This window comes from Pan troglodytes, chromosome 9, assembly GCF_028858775.2.
Source record: "Pan troglodytes isolate AG18354 chromosome 9, NHGRI_mPanTro3-v2.0_pri, whole genome shotgun sequence".
Taxonomy (NCBI): domain Eukaryota; kingdom Metazoa; phylum Chordata; class Mammalia; order Primates; family Hominidae; genus Pan; species Pan troglodytes.
Window position 1 is genome coordinate 10,184,048 of NC_072407.2, and position 22,254 is coordinate 10,206,301.

At 40.1% G+C, this 22,254-nt stretch overlaps 1 protein-coding gene and 1 pseudogene across 1 annotated transcript; both read right to left on the reverse strand.

Annotated features, from left to right (window-relative positions):
* Positions 1–9,132: 9,132 nt before the first annotated feature.
* LOC100613911 (olfactory receptor 56A1-like) lies at positions 9,133–10,332 on the reverse strand (annotated as a pseudogene).
* A 9,760-nt stretch (positions 10,333–20,092) lies between these two features.
* On the reverse strand, positions 20,093–21,908 carry LOC466407 (putative olfactory receptor 52L2). The gene is given in 1 exon segment (XM_016922407.3): positions 20,093–21,908. A coding segment is annotated over 1 exon segment (990 nt). The 5' UTR covers positions 21,631–21,908; the 3' UTR covers positions 20,093–20,640.
* Positions 21,909–22,254: the final 346 nt, after the last annotated feature.

The following is a 22,254-nucleotide window of genomic DNA, read 5'->3' on the forward strand; positions in this document are numbered from 1 at the left end:
TAATACAATGGAGGGAGCAAAAAAAAAAAGTTAGGCTATTTCCAGGAGAGTCAGGCTATTTCCAGGAGAGTCAGTCATGAAATGGTGGGCCATACAATCTAAGCTAAGCAAGAAATAACTTCAAGACAAGAGAAGGATGAGTTGGTAGTCTTGACATTCAGCAATTGCAATTTTGCTAGGGATCCCTGAAAAATTGAGTCTGAAGTTAGAAAGTGTACAGTGTTTCAAATCTAAATTTTAGAGGGAACTACCCACAAAGATGAGATAAGTCAAAACTGGGAGTGTAAACAAGAAAGGTTAAGTTTTGGGTACAGGCTGAACTAAGCGCACAAACATTTTCCAGTTTTATCAGCAATGGGACTCCCATTACATTCTCATTTCATCCAATGACATTCTGATGAAAAATAAATGCATACCACAGAAATGAAAATTGACAAATGGGACCTAATTAAACTTAAGAGCTTCTGGAAAGCAAAACAAACTATAAACAGGGTAAACAGACAACCTACAGAATGGGAGAAAATATTTGCAAACTATGCATCAGACACAGGTCTAATATCCGGCATCTGTAAGGAACTTAAACAAATTAACAAGCAAAAAACAAAAACTCCATTAAAAAGTAGGCAAAGGACATGAACAGACACTATTCAAAAGAAAATGTGGCCAAAAAGCATGTGAAAAAAATGCTCAATATCACCAGTAATTAAAGAAATGCAAATAAAAACCACAATGAGATACCATCTCACACCCATCAGAATGGCTATTATTAAAAAGTCAAAAAATAACAAATGCTGGTAAAGTTGTGGAGAAAAAATGGAATGCTTATACACTACCAGTGGGAATGTAAATTAGTTCAGCCACTGTGGAAAGCAGTCTGGCAAATCCTCAAGGAACTTAAAGCAGAACTACCACTTGATTCAGCAATCCCATTACTGGGTATACAGCCAAAGGAATATATATATAGTTTCACCATAAAGACACATGCATTTGTATGTTCATTGCAGCACTATTCACAAGAGCAAAGATATGGAATCAACCTAGATGAGCATAAGTGGTAGACTGGATAAAGGAAATATGGTACATACACACCATGGAATACTACGCAGCCATAAAAAAACAAGTTCCCATCTTTTGTAGCAAGATGGAAGGAGCTGGAGGTCATTATCCTGAGCAAACTAATGCAGGAACAGAAAACCAAACACCACATGTTCTCACTTATAAGCGGGAGCTAATTTGAGTACACGTGGACACAAATAAGGGAACCACAGACTCCAGGGCCTACTTGACAGCGGAGGTTGGCACGAGGGTGAAGATCACTGAGCTACCTATTGGGTATAATGCTTATTATCTGGTTAACAAAATGATCTGTACACCAAGCCCCTGTGACATGTAATTTACCTATATAACAAACCTGCACATGTACTCCTGAAACTAAAAGTTGAAAAAAAAAGAAAAAGAAAAGCATACAAATTAAGTAATTTATAATTATAGGAGGAACTACATACAGTACAATTACTTAATTTAAGGCAAATCTGAGGGGAGTTTGGAAGTGGTTTAAACTTCAGCAAATAATATGTTCAGAAACAATTTTAGATCTGTTTTAATGCTTAGCCTATAGTATATCCCACTGACTTTAGACAAATTATTTTGTTAGGTAATGATTTATTTAATGTCTTTGTTGTCTCATCTAATCCATCTATAGACATCAAAGCCTGGAAGATACCTGAACTAGAAAATGGGAAGAAAATTATTCTCCTGGTGGCTTTTGTAAATTCGTTTGTATTCGGTGTAATTGTCACCTGCTGCTGCGGTGGAATTCCCTGTCCCTTTCTGTTGTGCAGAAGGAATGGGCCCATCCGTAATAGATACGGAGAGGAAAACAAAGTGATGACAACTCAGTAGGCAAGCAGGGCAAGAGCTGTTTCTGCAGAGAGCTTAGTAGCACAGCCCTATTCACTTTTGCTGGGATGTATGCGTCTGGGACATAATAGGTCTGTGCAGAGATAGCACTGGAACAGACTGATAACCAAAACTGAAATTTCAAAAGGGAGGCTACAATCGAGCCAATAAAAAGTGAAAGGGCTGCTTTATAGTTCCCAGTTCTCCCATTCTTATTTTTTTCTGTTTTCCACAGGTTCCAAGCTAAAGAGTTTTAAATGTGTCCATGAATTCATTCAGTTCTTGCATTTGTTTACTTATAAATACTGATGCATTGTTTACTTATAAATACTGATGCATTTCTCTCATCAATCCAATACTCATCCTTTGAACTACCACTCTGAACAATACAGCACAATCAATAATAATTTTTAATTTTTTCTCTGATTACAAAATAATGTCAATATCCTAAAATGCAAATTATATAATATTGTATAACATTTAATAGCCAACAAAATCCCACCAATCTTCACTTAAATACTTTAAACATTATTTTAAAATAATGGAGACTGACAATAAGACTCCAGTCTCCTCCACAGCTGGCTGTGTGAATTACTCATTTCCTATTGCCATTGGCATTCCCCCATCTTGATAAATCTGCTCTGTCTAGGCAGCGGGCAATGTGAACCCACTGGGTGGTTACAAATTTGGGGGCTTGTCTGGGATAGTCCTTGTGGCTACCTGCCCATGGTTCCATAGTCTCCCCTCTGGCAACAGATCTAGAGGCCAGCCCAAGCAGCCGCCTAGTTCTCCTGGACTAGAGGCTGACTCTGGTACCATCTCTGCCAGCAGGGCACTGCTGACCCAATGTGTATGGATTTAATTGCAGTGGAAAAATAGTCCTGGGGAGATTTCCCATAACTGTAGCCCTATCACAGGTTGTCTGACTGTAGCCCCATGGTGGGGTGTCTGTAGCCCCATTGCAGTGTGTCTGGGTTGGTGAGTATCCTAGGTGCTGCCAGTGCCTCCTTCCTTCTCCTGGTTCTGTAGCGCCATGGTGGCGTATCTGTCTGTAGCCCCATGGTGGGGTGTCTGTAGCTCCGCTACTGGGTGTCTGTCTCGGTTTGGCTCTTTCAGGGATCTCGTTTTGTCTGTAGCCCCATTGCTGGATGTCTGTCTCAATTCAGAACCTGGGGGGTTTCGGTTGGCTCTCCCTAACTAGTAAAAAGAGTCTTGGTTTGGGAGACTTCTCCTTATTCAGGAAGGTTTTGGGGAGATTTCTTAAACAGAGAATAGCGGGATAGTTTGGAAGGGATACGCTTGGAGTTCTTGGTTAGGGATCTGATTTGGAAGGCCTTCTGTCCGTCTTGTCTTTGTATATGTGTATATATGTGGAGGGGACCTCAGAAGGACTTGCTGATGGAAGTTCAGCAGGCCTAACTCAGAAAACCCTCCTTATTGGTCTGGTCACATTTGTTGAGCCCTAAAGGAAGCTCAACAGGCCTGTCTCAGGGTGACTATTTGCTCTGTTCCTTGCCCAGAGACCACCCATTGTGAGTTACCATTCAGAGGTCATCCCTTCTCACTTGGAGTGGATCAAAGACAACAGGGACCAACAGGAGAAAGTTTGAGCTTTGCCAGGCTGATATTGGGTGCTGAATGAGGTGGCTAGTATCTGTTTTGTTATGTGTATTTTGCTGGAATTGAAAATGTTAATTCATTTCCCCACGTAGCCCATTGGGCAACATCTTGCAAAACTGAGAATATTTTCTCCATGGCTTCATCAAACAGAATTTTCTTTTGTAAAGTGGCTTGACCCTCACAGCTATGGCACAGATAGCAGGGTCATCAAAAGCTGCTCCATTCTTCTGGAAGCTGCAGAGAAAGGGAACCCGGAAACCTGGTATGCTGGCAAAAAGGGTAAGAAATTCTTACCAGCCAAGTTTCTCGTCTCATTCTCTCTCTCTCTCTGTGTGTGTGTGTGTGTGTGTCTATCTCTCTCTGACTCTCTCTATTCTCTCTCTCTGACTCTGTGTGTGTGTGTGTGTGTGTAAATGGTAAACGTCACTATTTGTCTTCTCTGCAAGAGTTTGATTGATAGAAAAAAGGATTTGTGAGACTAGTCTTAGGCTGTAGCAAATCTGATGCACGTTGTGCTAAGAATTTTTCTTTCTGTAATGGAGACAGGGGTATCACAGGATAGAATGTGGGTTTGAGATCCGTATAACCCTGCTTTCAAGCCAGGCCAGCAGGCTAATCAGCTACAAACTTTGTTGCGTGTCCCTGCAAGCAATACCAAATGAAATTTCGTCTTGTTTTGTGTCCTTAAGAGCTTAACCCTGGGACTGTGTGGGGATACTTTCTCTTGGTCTCCACCATCTAGAGGACAGGAATTTGGGGGTTCACATTATAGTTAGCCCTAAAAATTATCTTGAGCAGTTAAAAGCCTTTTCATGCTTGAAATTGGCTGCTCTAGGCTTCTGGAAAGAGCAATACAAACTGCTCAATGCTGTGTAGCTCAGTAGCTGAGGCTTTATCTTTTGACAATTGTGGCAAGGGTTCAATTCTTGGCTTCCGGAAGCATTCCTTCCTGGTTTGTTATTTGTGTAACTTTGCCATTTATTGAGGGTTTTTTCGCCCATGGATAGCCTCTGATTTCCTGTCTTGAATTTTCCTTTCCCTGAACTACCCTTGGGGAGATTCTAAATCTTGTAAAAATAGAAACTACTTACCGTCTCTTTGAGATATCTTATGCATCCATAGTTAAGTTAACCTTAGTTAAAACTTATTAATTAATTTCATGTGGGAAATTACCTATGGCAGAATTCAAAAGCCAGAAATATTGGCTGTTCTAGCTAGAGTCTGGTAATAAAAGATTTAAAAGAATTTCTTTTTAGAAAAAAATAGCTCTACAGCTAAAATCAGCTTAATTAAAAACAGATATCCAAGTTAAATGTATTTAAGAGAGCTTTATCTTTTTCCTCTTCTGGAATCATGTTCTTCTGAAAGTTTTTTTCTTTTCAGTAGACTGAATTGTTTTTCTCCATTTTGTCTTCTTCCCACTCTTGATGCCCACATGAGAGAACCTAAGATAAATTCTAACAGCCTGGGACTCCTGGGGAAAAGCAGAGGAGGCACCACAGAGAAACCTAGGAAAAACCTCTGTTTTCGTCACAGAAGCCCAAGAATGGAAAGAGAATAGATCCCTCTCAAAATCTAAGACACTGTTCTGTTTTGCATTGTATTACCTGACAGTTTTGACTTTTGGGGGTATCAAACATTACTTTGTGTTATGGGAGAGCTTTTAGCCTTGGTGTGTAATAACTAGGTAGGAAATATACTTTAAGGGATGGCTAATGGCAGTTATGGAGAGATGCTTGGCTCTTTACATGCCTGGATCAGAGAAGCTTGCCCTTGGCCACCTGGAAGATATGGAAACATACCCACCTCCTACTGAGAGGTGAGACTCTCAGGGGAATGGGCTGATTACACAATGGACTGATTGGCTTTGGGTTGCCTTGCAATGAAATGCATGGTGAAAACACTGCACAGTTTGAATTGTCATTATCCAGTTTTAGAGACAAGGTTACTCTAGCTTCATAAAATAAGTTGGTAAAAATTTTCCATCTTTTTCTATTATCTTGAAGAATGTATGCATGATAGAGATGATCTATTTCTTAAAATTTTAGAACTCACCTATAAACCCATAGTGTACTGAAGCTTTTGTTGGGAAAAGGTCTTTAATTAATATTTCAAATTTTTAATGGTTATTTATATATTTGAGTTTTATTATCTGAAGCTACTGGTGATTTTTAAATTTTTAGTTTTTCAAATTCATTGGCATAAAAGTTATTCAGAACATTATGCAGAATTTTGTTGTTTTCTTATATGTTTGACTCTGTTAGTTGTCTTTTCAACACCCATTTCCATCTCACTATCATCCCCTCTCCATTTCTTCCTTGATAGAAGATATCTAATTTATTTCAGATATTTAGCCCTTCATGAAGTTCCCTCACATGCATATGCTAATCAGTACATTGCTGAACACTCAAGGGGGAATTTCTATAAATCTTTAGGATTCTCTTTCTATGGAGTTTTCTCTTCCTCAATACTCTGCCTTGTGAACTCTAGCTTCTTTGGACTCCCTTCCCCTTCTCCTCGACACAGAAAGATTGCCAGGCTGCAGCTGAGTTTGCCCTCTTTGACGTAGCATGGAATCTCTCCCTAACGAATTGGAACAATCACTTTCCAGTAAACAAGACTCACCTTTTTTGTTTCCTATCTCTTGGGGATCACTGTCCTCCATTGCCTGATGTCCAGTGCCTTCAGAAACATTATTTCACATATTTTGTTCAGTCTTTTAGTTATTTCAAGTGACAGGGTAATCTAGCTCCTGTTACTTCATATTGACCAGCTAAAGTCCCTCTTGAGTATATAAAATCATGCTATACCAGCATATCAAAGCACAATTTAACTCTTATCTCCTCACTGGGTTCATGGTTGGATTTGCGGCTGCATGAGCCTCATCCTTCTCCACAGTCAAGAGAGATCAGGCCAGGCACGGTGGCTCACGCCTGTAATCCCAGCACTTCAGAAGGCCGAGGTGGGTGGACCACCTGAGGTTGGGAGTTCTAGACCAGCCTGGTCAACATGGTGAGACCCCGTCTCTACTAAAAATACAAAAATTAGCCGGGCATGGTGGCGTATGCCTGTAATCTTAGCTACTCAGGATGCTGAGTCAGGAGAATCTCTTGAACCTGGGAGGCAGAGGTTGTGGTGGGCTGAGATCCAGCCATTGCATTCCAGCCTGGGCAACAAGAGCGAAACTCTGTCTAAAAAAATAAAATAAAATAGAGTTCTATTTCACAGCTGAAGCTTTCATATCTTAGAAGGACTATGCATCACAGTGAAAGAAAATATACGTCTGTAGGAACCTGAGGTCAGAATGATTTGGGGACTCCAAAATGTATCTAAAACATTTGATAAAAATAAATTTTAGCATAGGAAAAGGGCAGCAGCATCCAGAAATGGGAAATCAAGTGAAATGCAACTAACGCAGGACCTTCAGGATTAAGAATGGCATTTGAATGTTTTTAAGTAAAACGTCTACCCAAACTTTCTTTCTTGTGTGTGCAATCAGATGTGTGACCAGAATTAACGAGACTGTCTTAGGGAAGACCATGTAACTATAAACCTTTTCTCAGGAAGCTAAGCAAGCACAACCTCCAGGTCAAAATTCCATAGAGTGAAAGCAAGGGCCAGCAAGGGCAACTGTCTTCTCGCTGGACTCATGGTTGGATTTGTGGCTGCATAAGCCTCGTCCATCTCCACAGTTAGCAGAGATCTCTTCCCAGCTAAAGCTTTAGTTCATCTAATATTTGCAATTTTACATTCAAAAGATATTTCACAGAACAAAGAAGATCATATTTGATGGAAACAAGAGATTAAATTATAGTGGCCCTTACTTTCACCCTATGGAATTTTGCAAATAAGAATTATCTCTGACTTCGTTTGGTTCTGGAGAGCCCAATCTCTGTCTTAGCCCATAAAAAAGGGAAGCTTATACCAATATTTCTTGAATAACCAAGGAGTGAAGCTGACAAAACCCACAGAAGTGTCAGCATACAAACTTGAAAATGTAATCACCTTTCTCTTCCTTTCATCTACTCCACACATCCAATTGATAACCAAGCTCTGCTCATCTTTTAAATAAATTGCTTTAAAATACTTTATAACCACTTTTCCATTCCTTTCACAATTAAAGGAATCAAGCAACTCCCCTGCTTTCCACCACTCACCAAGATATTGTTATACTCTAATGCCAGATAGCATATATCTATTTATTCCATATTTGCAATTTGCAATTCAAAAGATATTTGATAGGACAAAAAAAATTATATTTGATGAAAACAAGGATTTAGTACCCTCTACATTTCTTTCATTATTTTTTCTTTATTTCTTTCTTTTTTTGAGATGGAGTCTTGCTCTGTCACCCAGGCTGAAGTGCAGTGGTGGGATCTCAGCTCATTGCAACATCCACCTCCTGGGTTCAAGTGATTCTCCTGCCTCAGCTTCCTGAGTAGTTGAGACTACAGGTGCACACCACCACACCCAGCTGATTTTTGTATTCTTGGTAGAGACAGGGTTTCACCATGTTGGCCAGTCTTGTCTTGAACTCCTACCTCGGCCTCCCAAAGTGCTGGGATTACAGGCATGATCCACCATGCCTGGCCTATGTTTCAAATGCTTTGAAGTTAATACTTTTGGGATCTACTCACCAGAACTGGTGTTTAAGGACCTCTTAATACAGTGGCCCTTGCTTTCAGCCTATGGAATTTTGCAAATAAGAATTATCTCTTACCGTTGGGTAAGGTTCTTAAATGAGCCTGAACCTCAGTTTTCTATTACCCATGTAAATAATGACAGCGTTGCCTACCATCTACAATAATATGTTGTTTCTTCACCCATTTTCACCAGATTATGACATCCAGAAGTTTAACAATATGCCATACATACATTCCCCACACTCCTGGTTCTTGAGCTCCAAAGCATATGGGGTGTGGTTTTGAGTACACAGAATGCCCCCAAATCACCACAGTCAGTTTGACCACTTCCCACACTGCTGGTCTTCTCATTCCTACCTCTGCCAGCTGGATCCTTAGTGTCCTGGTCTTGTCATAAAGAATTTCAAGGTTTGTGAACCTTCCACTGGGCATAAACTAGTACTATGATTAATATCTTTTGGTGACAGAAGCCTGGGCAGTCAGAAAAAGATTGGCAACATCTCTGGGTTCTGTTCCTCTGTTTGGTTCTTTTTGACTCTGAAGGTGGAGGGTGATTAGAGAAGACCTATTGACAGCAACAAATTCATAAAAATGATGGAGAGATCCTGGCCTACAGAGCAGAACCAGGGCTTCAATGGTGTCTGAGGAATTGATGCCCCACCACACATCAGATGTGACCTTTGTCAGTATTTCTCCCTAAACTTGTGTTTTCTAATATATAAAGTGGAATAATAATCCTACCCTGCAGAATTTTTGCGAGGATGAGATTGTTCAAATATGTAAATATCTAAACACAAAGTTAAATCTCTAAGAATGTTAGTTACATGAGCTAGGCAAATGAATTTATGTCAGGTACTAAGGAGCCCTCACTAATTCCTGATACTGGAGAGAGAGAAATGGGTAGGAAATACTCAGTATTTAAGCATTAGTTTATTTTCTGGAATCACAGCTTCTGAAATAGAAACAGTAATAGGTGCTTCTATGGAGAGTCCCTTCCGTGTTTTCAAAGGCCCCTCTGCAGCAACTTCTAAAATTCCTTCTTTAACTCTTTAGTTTGAAATCCACATATGATAGGGTTTAATGCAGGAGGACTAAAGGGATGAAGGACATTAAACAGGATCAGGATGTCCATGGGGACCTTCTTTCTGGCCACATTTGTCAACACCACAACCAGCAGGTGCTGAAGAAGAGGATGAGGATAAAGTGGGAGCCACATGTGCTCAGGGCCTTCACTGCCACCCCCTCCACCTTGAATCTAAGCACAGCTCTTAGAATGAAGGTGTAGGAGAGGAAGATGAGGATGAAATCCGAGCCCAGGAAGGTCCAACCAGCCACAAATTGGTAGAGTCTGTTAAGGGTGAAATTATCACAGGAGAGCCTGGACACAGACAGGTTGGCACAGATGCAGTTCTCAATCACATTTTTCCTACAGTAATGGAGCTGGGCAGAGAGAATAGGAACAGGTGAAAGCAGCAAAGCATTCTGCACCACAATGAAGACACTAGCTTTGGCCACAAATTGATTAGTGATGATGGACAGGTACTGCAGTGGGTGGCAGATGGCCACATAATGATCATAGTCCTTGACCATGAATGTGTAGGACTCCATGGGGAGGAAACTGTTCATGATGAACATCTGAAGGAAGCAGGCAGGGAAGCCGATCGACCTAAGATCAAACCAGAAGATGGCCAGGACTTGGGGATGACGGTGAGGCAGAGCACGATGTCCAGCAGGGAGAGGAGGCTGGGCAGGTAGTACAGGGGCAGGTGCAGAGAGGCCTCCAGGTGGATGGTGATGGGGGGGTGGGTGTTGGTCCCCATGGCCAGGAGGAAAGGAGGCTGAGGGGCAGGGACAGCAAGTGCTGCCAACTCTGAAAGTTGGGGAAGCAGATGAGGAGGAATTCAGAGACTGGGACAGTGGAGTCATCGCTGGGTAATGTCATGAAATAAATTCTCAGTTGAGAAAATTCCACCTGGATTTTTGTACGATAAGACACATGAATTAGGTCAATGGAAAACAAAGTTGTCAAAATATTTGCTAACACTTTCTCATCCAGAAAATTGATGAGATACTGATAGGAGATATAGATGAGAAATGGAAAAATGTATGATATACTCCCAATCCTATTATAAAGGAGAAGAAAATTAAGTTAAACACTGACTAAATATAAAAGAGAATCACTCAAACCTCTGTCATTCTGACTTCCTGTACTGCTGACACAACTCATCCTGGACATACTTAATCCAAGCCTGCACAAGTGCAATTCATTGTTTCTATAGAAAGTTAGGCTCAAAGACAGGCTCTTCTCATTAAAATGTGTAACTGCCAACCTCAAATGAGTACTTAATATACATATTACATATTCATCACAATAATCTTCTCTGGTTAATTCATTCCTCAACCCATTTCAAGCAACTTTTCAAATTTTCAAAGTTCTTTTGAAACACAAAATCTCCTCCTCTCTCAGATAACTCTCTAACCACTTCATAAAGACAGCAGAAACATCAGATGCAAGTCCTCTACTTCCCAAGATAGATTCATAAACCCATCAACATCTACATCCTTGATCTCTTCATTACATCAGTAGAATCAAGGATCTATCCCTCCTCCAAATAGCTATCCTTGACCTCACATTTGGATGCTATCTACCTTGACCTTAGGAACCTTGACTTAGGAATCATCCTGCCCATTCCCTATGTGTTAAACTTCTCCTAAATCCTTCCCATAAATATTCAAAATTTCCAAGTCTTTCATATCCTAATTATTTTCTTTATCTGTCCCCCATCTCCATTTAGTATAAAAACCATGATTTTATTTTGGGGGGAAATATACTAAATCTCTTTCTTCTTCTTTCACACCCAAACTTAAGGGTCCAAAAGAGGCAAAGGACATCTAAAAGGGGACAAGTGACTGTTGGCTTCAGTAGTCCAATTGAGAAGTGATCAGTGAGTGAATAAATGGCTCTGAGATGGCTCTGAAGATGAGGGAAAGGGGCATATCTTAGAGGTATAAATATGACAGACAGCGATTAGACTACTTGTATAGAAGAGGGTAGGATTCTAAAACTGCACTGTCCAATCTGACTTAAATGACTAAGTAAATTTCACAAGACAAAAAAATAGGCTTTGAAAAGATTTGATGTATGTTGCAGAGGTAGAAATTATAGAACCAATTTTGATATGTTCAGCTTATTGGGTCTATAAACTATCACAATATATATGACATTTAATGTTGTAGAAAGTAGTTTGATTTCATGTGAAAGCTCAAAGATAGAGAATTGGAAATCATCAGCACATCATGTATAATTCAAACTATAGAACTGAATAAATTACTTAAGGGAAAAATGTAAATTTAAAATAAAACATGATAATGAAATTCTATGAAACACCTACCCTTAATCTTAGGACCAGAAGAGGTAAAGAGATTGCAAGGAAACTGAAAAGGAATGAACAGAGACATAATTGAAAATCCAATGGAGTGGACAGACATGCTCACATAAAGAATTTCAGCAATGTGAGAAAGAGATTATCCATTGCATTTGGCAATTAGGTAATCATTGGTGATCCTAGCAAACAGTTTCATGTGAAGAGAGAAATAGATGCGGGAGGACAATGAGACAGCAGGCCTGGAGTGAACAAACACAGGGAGGACTGATCACCTTGTCAGAGATTCTTCACTTCAGCAAACAGCTTCACACGAAGGGAAAACTGAATGCACAGGTAGAAGTGCCTATGTTAAAAAGAGGATTGTGTTGATTTTTTTTAAATAAAAGAAATTTGAATATGTTTAAGGGGCTAAAGACTGTAGAAAGAAAAATATAAATGATAAAAAGAAAGATAATTAAAGGACCAGCCCTTGGGGAAACAACTACTGTTACTACTTCATACAGTATAAAACACGTCACTGGCCTTTCTCCTCATCTCTTTCCCCAATCCACTATAAAATCACTAAAGTACATGTGAGATATTTTCCATCTTTTTATCCCATGCTGTGTTTACAGTACCTAGCACTCAATAATTTTTTTTTTTTTTTGAGACAAAGTCTCACTCTGTCACCCAGGCTAGAGTGCAGTGACATGATCTTGGCTCACTGCAACCTCTGCTCCTTGGGTTCAAGCAATTCTCCTGCCTCAGCCTCCCGAGTAGCTGGGATTACAGGTGCATGCCACCACACCCGGCTAATTTTTGTATTTTTAGTACAGATAGGGTTTTACCACGTTGGCAAGGCTGGTCTTGAACTCCTGACCTCAAGTGATCTGCTCATCTCAGCCCCCCAAACTGCTGGGGATTAGAGGAGTAAGCCACCACGCCCAGCCAATAAATTCTTAATAAATGCTAGTGAGATAAATATTTCAAGTTTACAGTTTTGAGTTTTCCAAGTCTGTCATATCTTAATTATTTTCTTTATCTATCCCACATCCCCATTTAGTATAAAGACCATGATTTTATTTTTTGGGGGAAATATACTAAATATACCTCTTCTTCCTCTTTCACACCCAAACTTAAGGGACCAAAAGCAGCAAAGGACATCTAAAAGGGGACAAGTGACTGTTAGCTTGATTCAAAAAAGATTCAAATAATTCAAAAAAGAAAAAATTAATGCGAAAACATTAACCAAAGTAACCAAGGGAACTGATGGAGGAATTGAGGCAAACCACAAGAAAGAACTCAAAATATAAATAAGAGCTGAGCAAGCTGTGAGCCAGAGGTGGGGACAGCAATGGCACAAATTTCCTGTGGAAGCTTGAGGATCTTAAACAAGTCATTCCATTTAAGGGCCCTGTGGCCCCAAAAGCCCAAATCTTTGGGGTGGAAGGGATATCCTTGATTCAGTCCTCTGACCTACTGGCGATTTTTTCTTTATACACACAGCACCACCAAACTACCTTCTTTATGAAAAAGAATACCTTAGAGATCTTGCAATCCTTCACTGCAGACAATATCCCCTCACCCTACAATATCCTTATTTCTCACCCTCTGCTCATTCTTTTTTCTTTAGTCCACTATCTCTGAAAGATTCTTTCCTTGACATGTTTTTTTCCAGTTTTTTATGTGTAGTCCCCATCTATGATTGTGCTTTACAATTCTCAGACTCTGATCCATCCTCTTCAAGTCCTCATTCCTTCCTCACATAGTGGGAAATTATTCCAGTTAAGCTCATCCTCTGCTACATAGATTTTATTAAGAAGATCATGCATAATATAAAAGATAAGAGAAGGGATACAAAAAGAAATAGGAGCAGAGAAAAAGTGGTCAGATACCTGGATGTATTGTCAGGTGGCAGTATAGACAAGAATATGAGTCAAATTTTGATGTTGTGTTAATGAGAAATACTAGAAAGGAATACTGTACTAACAGAAGTAACAGTCATCAGAGGAAAATAACTTCTATTTCATGTTGCCCTTGTTCAACCATGCTTAGAATATTGTGTCCAATTCAATGCACTCTGATTTAAGGACCAATTTAAAACTGTACCACCTAGAAAAAGTACCCAGGATAAAGAAGACATTAAAAACTCATTATGAGAAACATTTCACTAAAGTGTAGATGTTTTAACTAAGCGACACCTTCCCAATATATGACTGACCTTTAAGGGGAAGAGGAGAAAACTAGGGCAATTAGGAGAAAATCACAGGGAAGTCTGTTCCTGCTGGCTATAAATTATGTCTAATAATCAGAGGAAGCTTTCTCTCCCATTAACACTGGAACATGTTGGGAGAAGGCAATGAGTACATTTCCTCACCAGCTCTTGCGCTGAGCCTCAAGGACCTGGGTGCCCTGTGTCATGTTAAACTCAAAATGCTATCCTAGAACCATTCTTTCCCTCTCAAATCCCTAGAATGCTTTTCTGGGCACACTTGCATAAAGTTCTCAGCCACAGAACACATGGGATCCCTTGTACACAATACTAATGGGATTGCTGAGAGTATAAAAGGGCCTTCCAGGAGGAATACAGGATTTTAAATATTAGTGCATCCAGCACCACAGTTCCTAGACTTTTTTCTTTTTTCATGGGAGCCAGTATAAGCATGAGGAGAAAATTTTCTCTTCTGAGTCCTCTGGTGACCCAGTATCTACTGGCCCAATGCAGTGATGCTCCCCTCCCTTAGCCCTGGAACTCACAGAGGATGCAACAGATTGGGTCCTGCTTGAGGAGTCAGCGGACTGCATCCAGTAACCAGAGCTGAGACTGCTTCAGAATCTAAAGGATTTTATGATGGACAGTCAGTTCGTCACACCGTCCCACCCTCTTCAACAAGCTAGCTGAAAGCAGTAGTTTGGGAGACTGGGACTCAGCAGCTGATGAGCTGGCTCCCTTGCAGGGACCCTCCTCTTAGCTTATATTAAGGGGCTACCGAGTGCCTGTGGTTGAGATGCAGGGAACAGGACTTTAGCTTGTTGAAATTCCAATCTGTATCTATCTGCTTGACTACACAGACCATTCTCTTAAACATTTCCGTATTCTACTTTCAACATCTTGAAATATTATATTGATAGATTTCCTTATATTAAATCTTTTCAGATTTTGTTTGTTTGTTTGTTTGTTTGTTGAGACGGAATCTCCCTCTGTCGCCCAGGCTGGAGAGCAATGGTGCGATCTCTGCTCACTGCAACCTCTGCTTCCTGGGTTCAAATGATTTTCCTCCTTCAGCCTCCTGAGTAGCTGGGATTACAGGTGCCCACCGCTGCGCCTGGCTAATTTTTGTATTGTTAGTAGAGATGGGGTTTTGCCATTTTGGCCAGGCTGGTTTCAAACTCCTGACCTCAGGTGATCTGCCTGCCTCAGCCTTGCAAAGTGCTGGGATTACAGGCATGAGCCACTGCACCCAGCCAGAATTTTTAATATACCTATACAATTCCCTTCTTTTTACAGAATCCTGAACTCAATTCTGCTATTTGATCTCTGCATGAATTTTGGTAGCTAACTTACTATACATAAATCTCAGTCATTCAATAAATACCTATTCATTATTGTCAACTATATGTCCAGAACAAGATTAGTCACAGGAATAAAAGGTGACTAAAGTAGTTACAGTCCCTGCCCTCATCAAAATTTTATTACAGTAATTGCATTACATTATGGTATCAGTAGTTTCTCATTGTTCATAAAACAAAACCAACTTTCCTACTAGGGACTACTCAAAACTACACATGAACTAGACTGTACGCTTCATCAGGATTAGATCCATCTCAATTTTGTTCCCCATTAACATGGTGTCTAGTACAATGTTTACAATGCAGTAGAATCAAGACACTTCTACCTAATTAATTATTCAAGATCATACATCTGTCTCCCTCTTACCTCTCCAGTGTATTCAGAACCACTTTTTCAGTGAATGATTATTTCTACCACAGTCATTGCTTAATGCCTTTTCAGGGTTTGTGATTATGAAGTTAAACTGAAGCCAATCGCTTCATTATGTGATTTTTTTCTTAACTTTAATTCCTAGGTCCAACCTTAGAAAAGGCAAACAGTTGGGTTTAACCCAGTGTGCTGTTTATTTATTACTTGACTACAAATCCAATTTCTTCTCTTATCTGCTCCGTGCTTGAGGAGGCTGATCTCTGTGGCCTGCTTCAGCTGGGCTTTCTAACATGACTCCCTGGCTTCCAGTTCAAACAATAGGGGCCACCTGAAAGGGATCGAGATATGGAAAGAGAAAGAGGGACCCCTTTGTTTTTATGCAGTTCTGTCAGTGGCTGTGTTTCTCTATAGCCAGAAATTCTACTGGGAAGCATCTCTTACACAGCTCCAGGGCTCCCTAGGTTTAAGGAATGTTGCTGCCTGTCCTTGCCCTTTAGGTCTGGAGGTGCTTCCTGTTCTTGCTAGCTCCTAGATGTTTCTTGTTGGTTTCCTCGACCCTCCCATCACCTCTACAAATTATCCCTTTATGAAGCTCCTTTTCGTGAAATCCTTTTCTTGTATTCCCTCTTTCCTGCTTAGATCATAAATGATACAGTAATTGGTAACAGAAGGGGACTCAATACCAAACCCTCCAAATGGGATGCTAGGACTGGGTTATTTACATATTTGGTGATATGTGGAAAACCTACTTGCCAGAGCAAACTGAAACATTAAAATGCAGCATGGAGTGGCATCTTGATAATGCAAATTATCAACAGTGTGCATAGGAGGCAGGCTAGTGGAGGGCAAGGATCTATGGTGAGAAAGACTGTAGGCTGTCTGGATTAAAATCCCAGCACCATCACTTCCTAGCTGCGTTACTTTGGACAGATCACTTTCCCTCTCTGGGTCTCAGTTTCCGTATTTAACATGAAGATAATAATAGTGACCTATCTTGTAGATTGCTTGTGAAGATTAAGAGTCTATATATATATAAATAGCACTTTCAACAGTGCTGGTCTCATAGGAAGCACTATATGAGATAGCTATTATCAATTGCACGATTTTATATGTAACTCATGTTAATTCCTTTGTGTCTTCATCTTTTCTTTTGGGTACAGACTCCTCACACATGCTTCAGACTTTTCTCCAGTTTGGAACTAACTAAAAAATATAAAGTTCTACCTCTGATGCTTATGTCTTCCTGTAATATGTGGGTTTTTTTCTCATTATGCTGTCATCAGCATAGAGAGAGCTCAGAATGGGTTTTTCAGATAACATTTGCTGGAAATAAGATTCAAAGCCTGGAGCCTGAGGAAGCTAGGAGTCCATATCAGAGGGCCCTTTAAGGCCAGGACCTGAGAAAGAAGACATTCTTAGTGGGTAAAAATAGAGGAATTACAGAAAATGAATATGATAGGGATACCTGTTGTCTTGGATTTGGCGCTAGATTAGAGAATGAGAGAGAGGCAGGGAGGGAAGGAGGGAGGGGAAACAAGGTAAAGGGAAGGAAATGATAAGGGAAGGGGAGAGGAGAGAAGAGGAGAAAAGGAAAGAGGGGAGGAGGGGAGGAGAGACTACCCCTTGAGAATTCCTAATCGCAAGTCTGCATTTATGGTGTTTGATGGCTGGGATTCACATAACATGTGTGTCCTCATAGCTCATAAGTAAAGTACTGTTTTTACTGGTTTAAAGTTCCTTGTAACATTTCTTTTACTATCATTTTAATGTCTAGTAAGATCTGTAGTAGTAACTCCTTTTTAAATCATCATTTTGATTCTTGGTGTTTCTTTTTTCTTGATAGGTCTTACTAGGGCTTTATCAACTTTATTAATCTTTCCCAAAAACCAAATTAAAGATTTGTTGATTTTATCTATTGTTTCTGTTTTCTATTTTATTTATTCTGCTCTTCTCTTTATTAATTCCCTACTCTTGTTTACCTTGGGTTTAATTTGTTGTTTCTTTTCTAAATTATTAAGTTGTCAACTTAGGTAATTAATTTTAAATCTTTATTCTTTTCTAACATAAGCATTTAAATTTATAAATGTCCTTCTATTTTCTCTTTAGCTGCATCCTGCAACTTTTGCTATATGTCATTATCAATCAGTTTGAAATATTTTCTAACTTTCCCTCTGATTTATTATTTGATCCATGGATTATTTGTGTATATTTTGTTTAGTTTCCAAATGTTTAGGGCTTTTCATGCCATCCTGTTGTTATTGTTGTTCAATTTAATTCTGCATTGGTAAGACAATATATTCTGTAACATTTCACTCCTTTGGAATTTATTGAGATATGATTTATGAGCAAACACACACAAAAATGCCCCACCCCCTCCTTGTGGCTTTCCAAGTCCCCATGTAACATTGTCAACAGGCTCTAAGTTCCCTCACCCAAAGGATGAGAAAGAGCCCACATTCTGCCAGTTAGGGAAGAATCTCATTTCCTCCACTTTACACTTCCACAGAGGGAGGCTTTTCTTCTCACCACAAGGGGAAACATGGGATTGAATACTTCTCTTTCCTCTCCTCTTCTCCCTTCCTTTGCTTGCTTTTCCATATGGAAAGAAGGATCACTAATACAATTGAAGAGACTGTTGGGAGCAATGGCTGCAATGGTATGAAACATGCTCTACCTGTTTCACTGCCTGCCTCATGGATATGTAAGGATGGCAGTGGACTCTTTTGCTTTATACTCGAATACCATAACCTCACCTGCAAAAAAGCCCATGATTTGCCTTCTAGGGAGAGAAACCTAGAAGATAGCCATGCTCTGTTTTGCATTTTATGTTCTGCTAGGGGTTCTGTCTATGGGGTCCTATAGTCCTCGGTGCAGATGGCTGGCAAATTATACTTGGAGCCTAATTTTCCAGGTCAAATCTCCTCATGGATAGGGGAAGGGAGTAGGAAGAAATCTCAAGATCTAGAATTAAGGGAAGGGAATTGAGGGTCTCTTGTTTGTCCCCTGGTCCCACTTGTATTTTCCAACCATGAATAACCAGACAATCCTGGATATGGAAGTTACTGGGTTCTAATTGTTATGATTTTGACCCCTATTTAATTCCTTGTGGACATTCGCTACTGCTAAGAGTGTGAATGGGCTAGCGAGAAATCTGCACTTTTAATCTCTGACAGCACTACTGAGCTTCTTCCTCTCAAAAACGTACCCTGTCTCCTCCAGGTGGAGAAGGATCTAATTCTAGAATGGGAGATCTGTTCCCCTAGTCCTACATAGAAAATGACACTAAAATTATTAAAAGGAAAAACTGAGCACTCACTGCAGAGGTATCAATTTTGTGTATTCATTGACTATAATATTTCTTATCACAAATAATTATTGAGGGTGTATATTGTGTTGAAAAATGACAGGCACTTGGTAATGAGAAGTACATGGAAGACTAAAGAATCCTGCCTCCCTGAAGCCTACAATCTAGCATGAAAGATATACACAGCACAAGTAATATCACAAATTTTGCTAGAATTGTAATCATTCCAATTCAAGACATTGGATTGCAAACATTGTTTACTTCCTCTCTCTCTCCCAGTGTACCCATTAAATTGCTAAATAAATATAAAAATGAAAATAATGCAATAACAATATAGAATATGAGCAAATATACTTGGATTGCATCATATACTTTGAGAAATTTTTGGAATTCATAAATCAGACTAAATTGGATTCATAGAAAAACTGGGAACCAAAAACCTGCAAACCAATGTGTAGTTATGTATATGTGGAGGGTAGGAACTATATGGGAAGAGGAATTGGAAAAGTTAAAGCTTGATGCAGGGCTGGGAAATGTTCTCATTAAGAGATTCAGGGTGCAAACCTCATCATTACACAATATATCCCTGTACCAAACCTGCATATGTAACCCCTGAATCTATTTTTAAAATCTAAAAATTTTAAGAGATCCCAAGGGATACTCCAAGTTTAAAATCAATAAAATGATAACAGTAATTGAAAGCAATTAATTAGTGCATTGATTAATTTATTGTTATTCTACTTCCAGCAATTGGATCAGTTTAGTATGAAACCTGGCTCCCTATAAAATGAAAGAGGCAACTTTGTATCTTCAAACCCTATAACTGCAGTGGGGCAGATGTAATCAGAGGCAATTACAAGGTAACTTTGGTTCTCCAAGTTACAAATACAGAAAAGGTATGGAGAGGCAGCTCCACAGGTCAGCAAACTATACCAGATTATCTCTGATTGCAGATATAAAAGCTTCTCTACTTCAGCAAAAGATGAGGGAATGCAGCTCATCTTTCATTTTCCTCTTGACAGCCTGAGGGGAATTCTGTCTGTTAGCAAATCCGTGTACAATGACCTACAAAGTCCTACAATTGGGGCACAAGAGCGGTGACCTTCACAGGCTCTGAGAAAACTCACAGCGAGGACCCAACCATTTAATTCTCATCTACAAACAAATAAGAGTAAAAATCTACAAATAATTGAGAAAAAACGAGTATCGTGAAGAAAGGACCAGGCTGAACAAGCGGAGAAACTCATCCCTTAAAGAAAAGAGTAAATGGAAGAAAAAAGTCATTTATAATATGCATAATAATATTTTAGAAATGTCCTAATTTATGCATTTTGATGTGGCAGAAAAGTAAAGGAATCTAAGTCATCCTAAAAGACATGAAAAGGTTAATCTAAAGGGTTAACACTAGCATTTAGCTGAATGGCTGTACCATGTAAATGTGCTGCCAGCACAAACTTAGAGGTTTGGAAGACACTCTAAACCTAAAACCAAGCAGAGGGTGGGACTTCCCATTGCCATTCCAGAGAATGTTGCATAGTCTATCACTGGGCAATGGCAGGAAAGATGACACATCCAGAGCTGTTATCCATTTCTACTGTCCTCAAGTCTCTCTGACACAGGAGTAGGAAAATGTTGGAATCAGGAGCAAAAGAAAGAATGGAAAAACTATTCAGAAATTCAGGTATCCAGATACATCCCAATAAGCTGTGAAGCCAGGTGCCTCTGGATATTCTTTGCTGTGATATAAGTGACACTAGAAGGACTGCTCGCTGTGAAAATTACCCCATCCATATAATCTGCACCAGCCATGAGTTCCTGGCTATGTCCTTGGCAGGTACCTCTGAAGGAAACAGTGAGAATATATTCAGATCAATCCTTTTGTGTAAACACCCTGAGCACTCGCTGGCGGATCTTCTGGGTCTTCACCCCATAGACAAGAGGATTGAGCGCAGGTGGCATGAGGAGATACAGTGTGGCCAGAAGAACGTGGACGTGATGGGGTACATGATGACCAAAGTGGTGAGTGAGGAAGGAGAACATTCCCGGGACATAGAAGACCAGGATGACACAAACATGAGAGCCACATGTGCTAAAGGCCTTAAGTCGGGCCTCACTCCCTGGTACCTTCAGCACTGCCTGGAGGATGTGGGCATAGGAAACACCAATGGCCAGAACATCCAGCCCAACCACAAGCAAGGCCACAGTCAGCCCATAAGCTCGATTGACTGTGGTTTCTGAGCAGGCAAGTTTCACAACAGCCATATGTTCACAATAGGCATGGCCTATGACGGTGGCTTGGCAGAAGATAAGTTTTCACAACAGAATGAGGAAGGGGATGAGGAGTAGTAATCCCCTCACCAGCACCACCATTCCGATGCGCCCTATGACCCCTGGATGCAGGATCGTGGAATGGTGCAAGGGGTGACAAATGGCTACATAGCGATCCAGAGCCATGGCCACAGGTACCCCTGACTCCATGGAGGAGAATGCATGGGTGAAGAACATCTGGATCAGGCAGACGATGTACCCAATCTCTTGGGCACGAACCAGGAGCACTGCAAGGGCTTTGGGTGCAGTGGAGGAGGCCAGAACCAGGTCGATGGCAGCTAGCATGGACAGGAAGAGGTACATAGGTTGGTGCAAGGATGGGTCCATCCAGATGATGAAGAGAATGGTAACACTGCCCACTAGAGCAAGGAGGTAAAGGATGCCCAGGGGCAGTGCGATCCAGTGCTGGCTTTCCTCTAAACCCGGAATTCCTACCAGGAAAAAAGAAGGCTGGGGTAGCCTCCAGCTGGAATTGCTAAGCGCCATTATCAATAACTTGAGGAGGAAAGAGAAAAAAGAATCAAAATTCATGATTTCTGCATTTCTGGTACATTATCACATAGTCCAGATCACATTGTCTACCATCTTCATGAGAAGAATAAAGTGACTAAAACTGCAACCAAATGGAATAAAGTTAGATACAAGAAAGAAAATCCTTGGTGGAGATAAATTTTTTTACAGGTGAGACATCCACATGTCTGAATTAGAATAGGTCTAGTTTTTTTAGAGATAAGAGTAAACATACACTGTTTTGGGAGAGATGCATAAGCTTTAACCATTCAGTTGCTTATGTTTTGAAGCTGCCAACTTCAAAGGGTTCTCTTTATTAGCCTCTTGGCGTTACTGAACACAGTAAATTAAACTGTTGTTTTTGAAATTAGCCTCCCTCAGTTTCCGTGACGTGGCACTCTAGAGTTGTTTCTCCTATAGCCTCAGTCCCACCATTTTCTCCATCTCATTATGTTGTTGATTCCAGGGATCCATCCTCTCCTCTTTTCCCTATTCAGTACATTATCTCTGAATTGACCTCATCCACTTTCATGGTTTTATCTATCTACTTTTATTTCTTTCAAATCTATGTTTCTAAGTCAAATATCTTTCTGAAACACAAATCATTCTTTCCATTTGCTTCCTGAATAGCTATACTATAGCCTC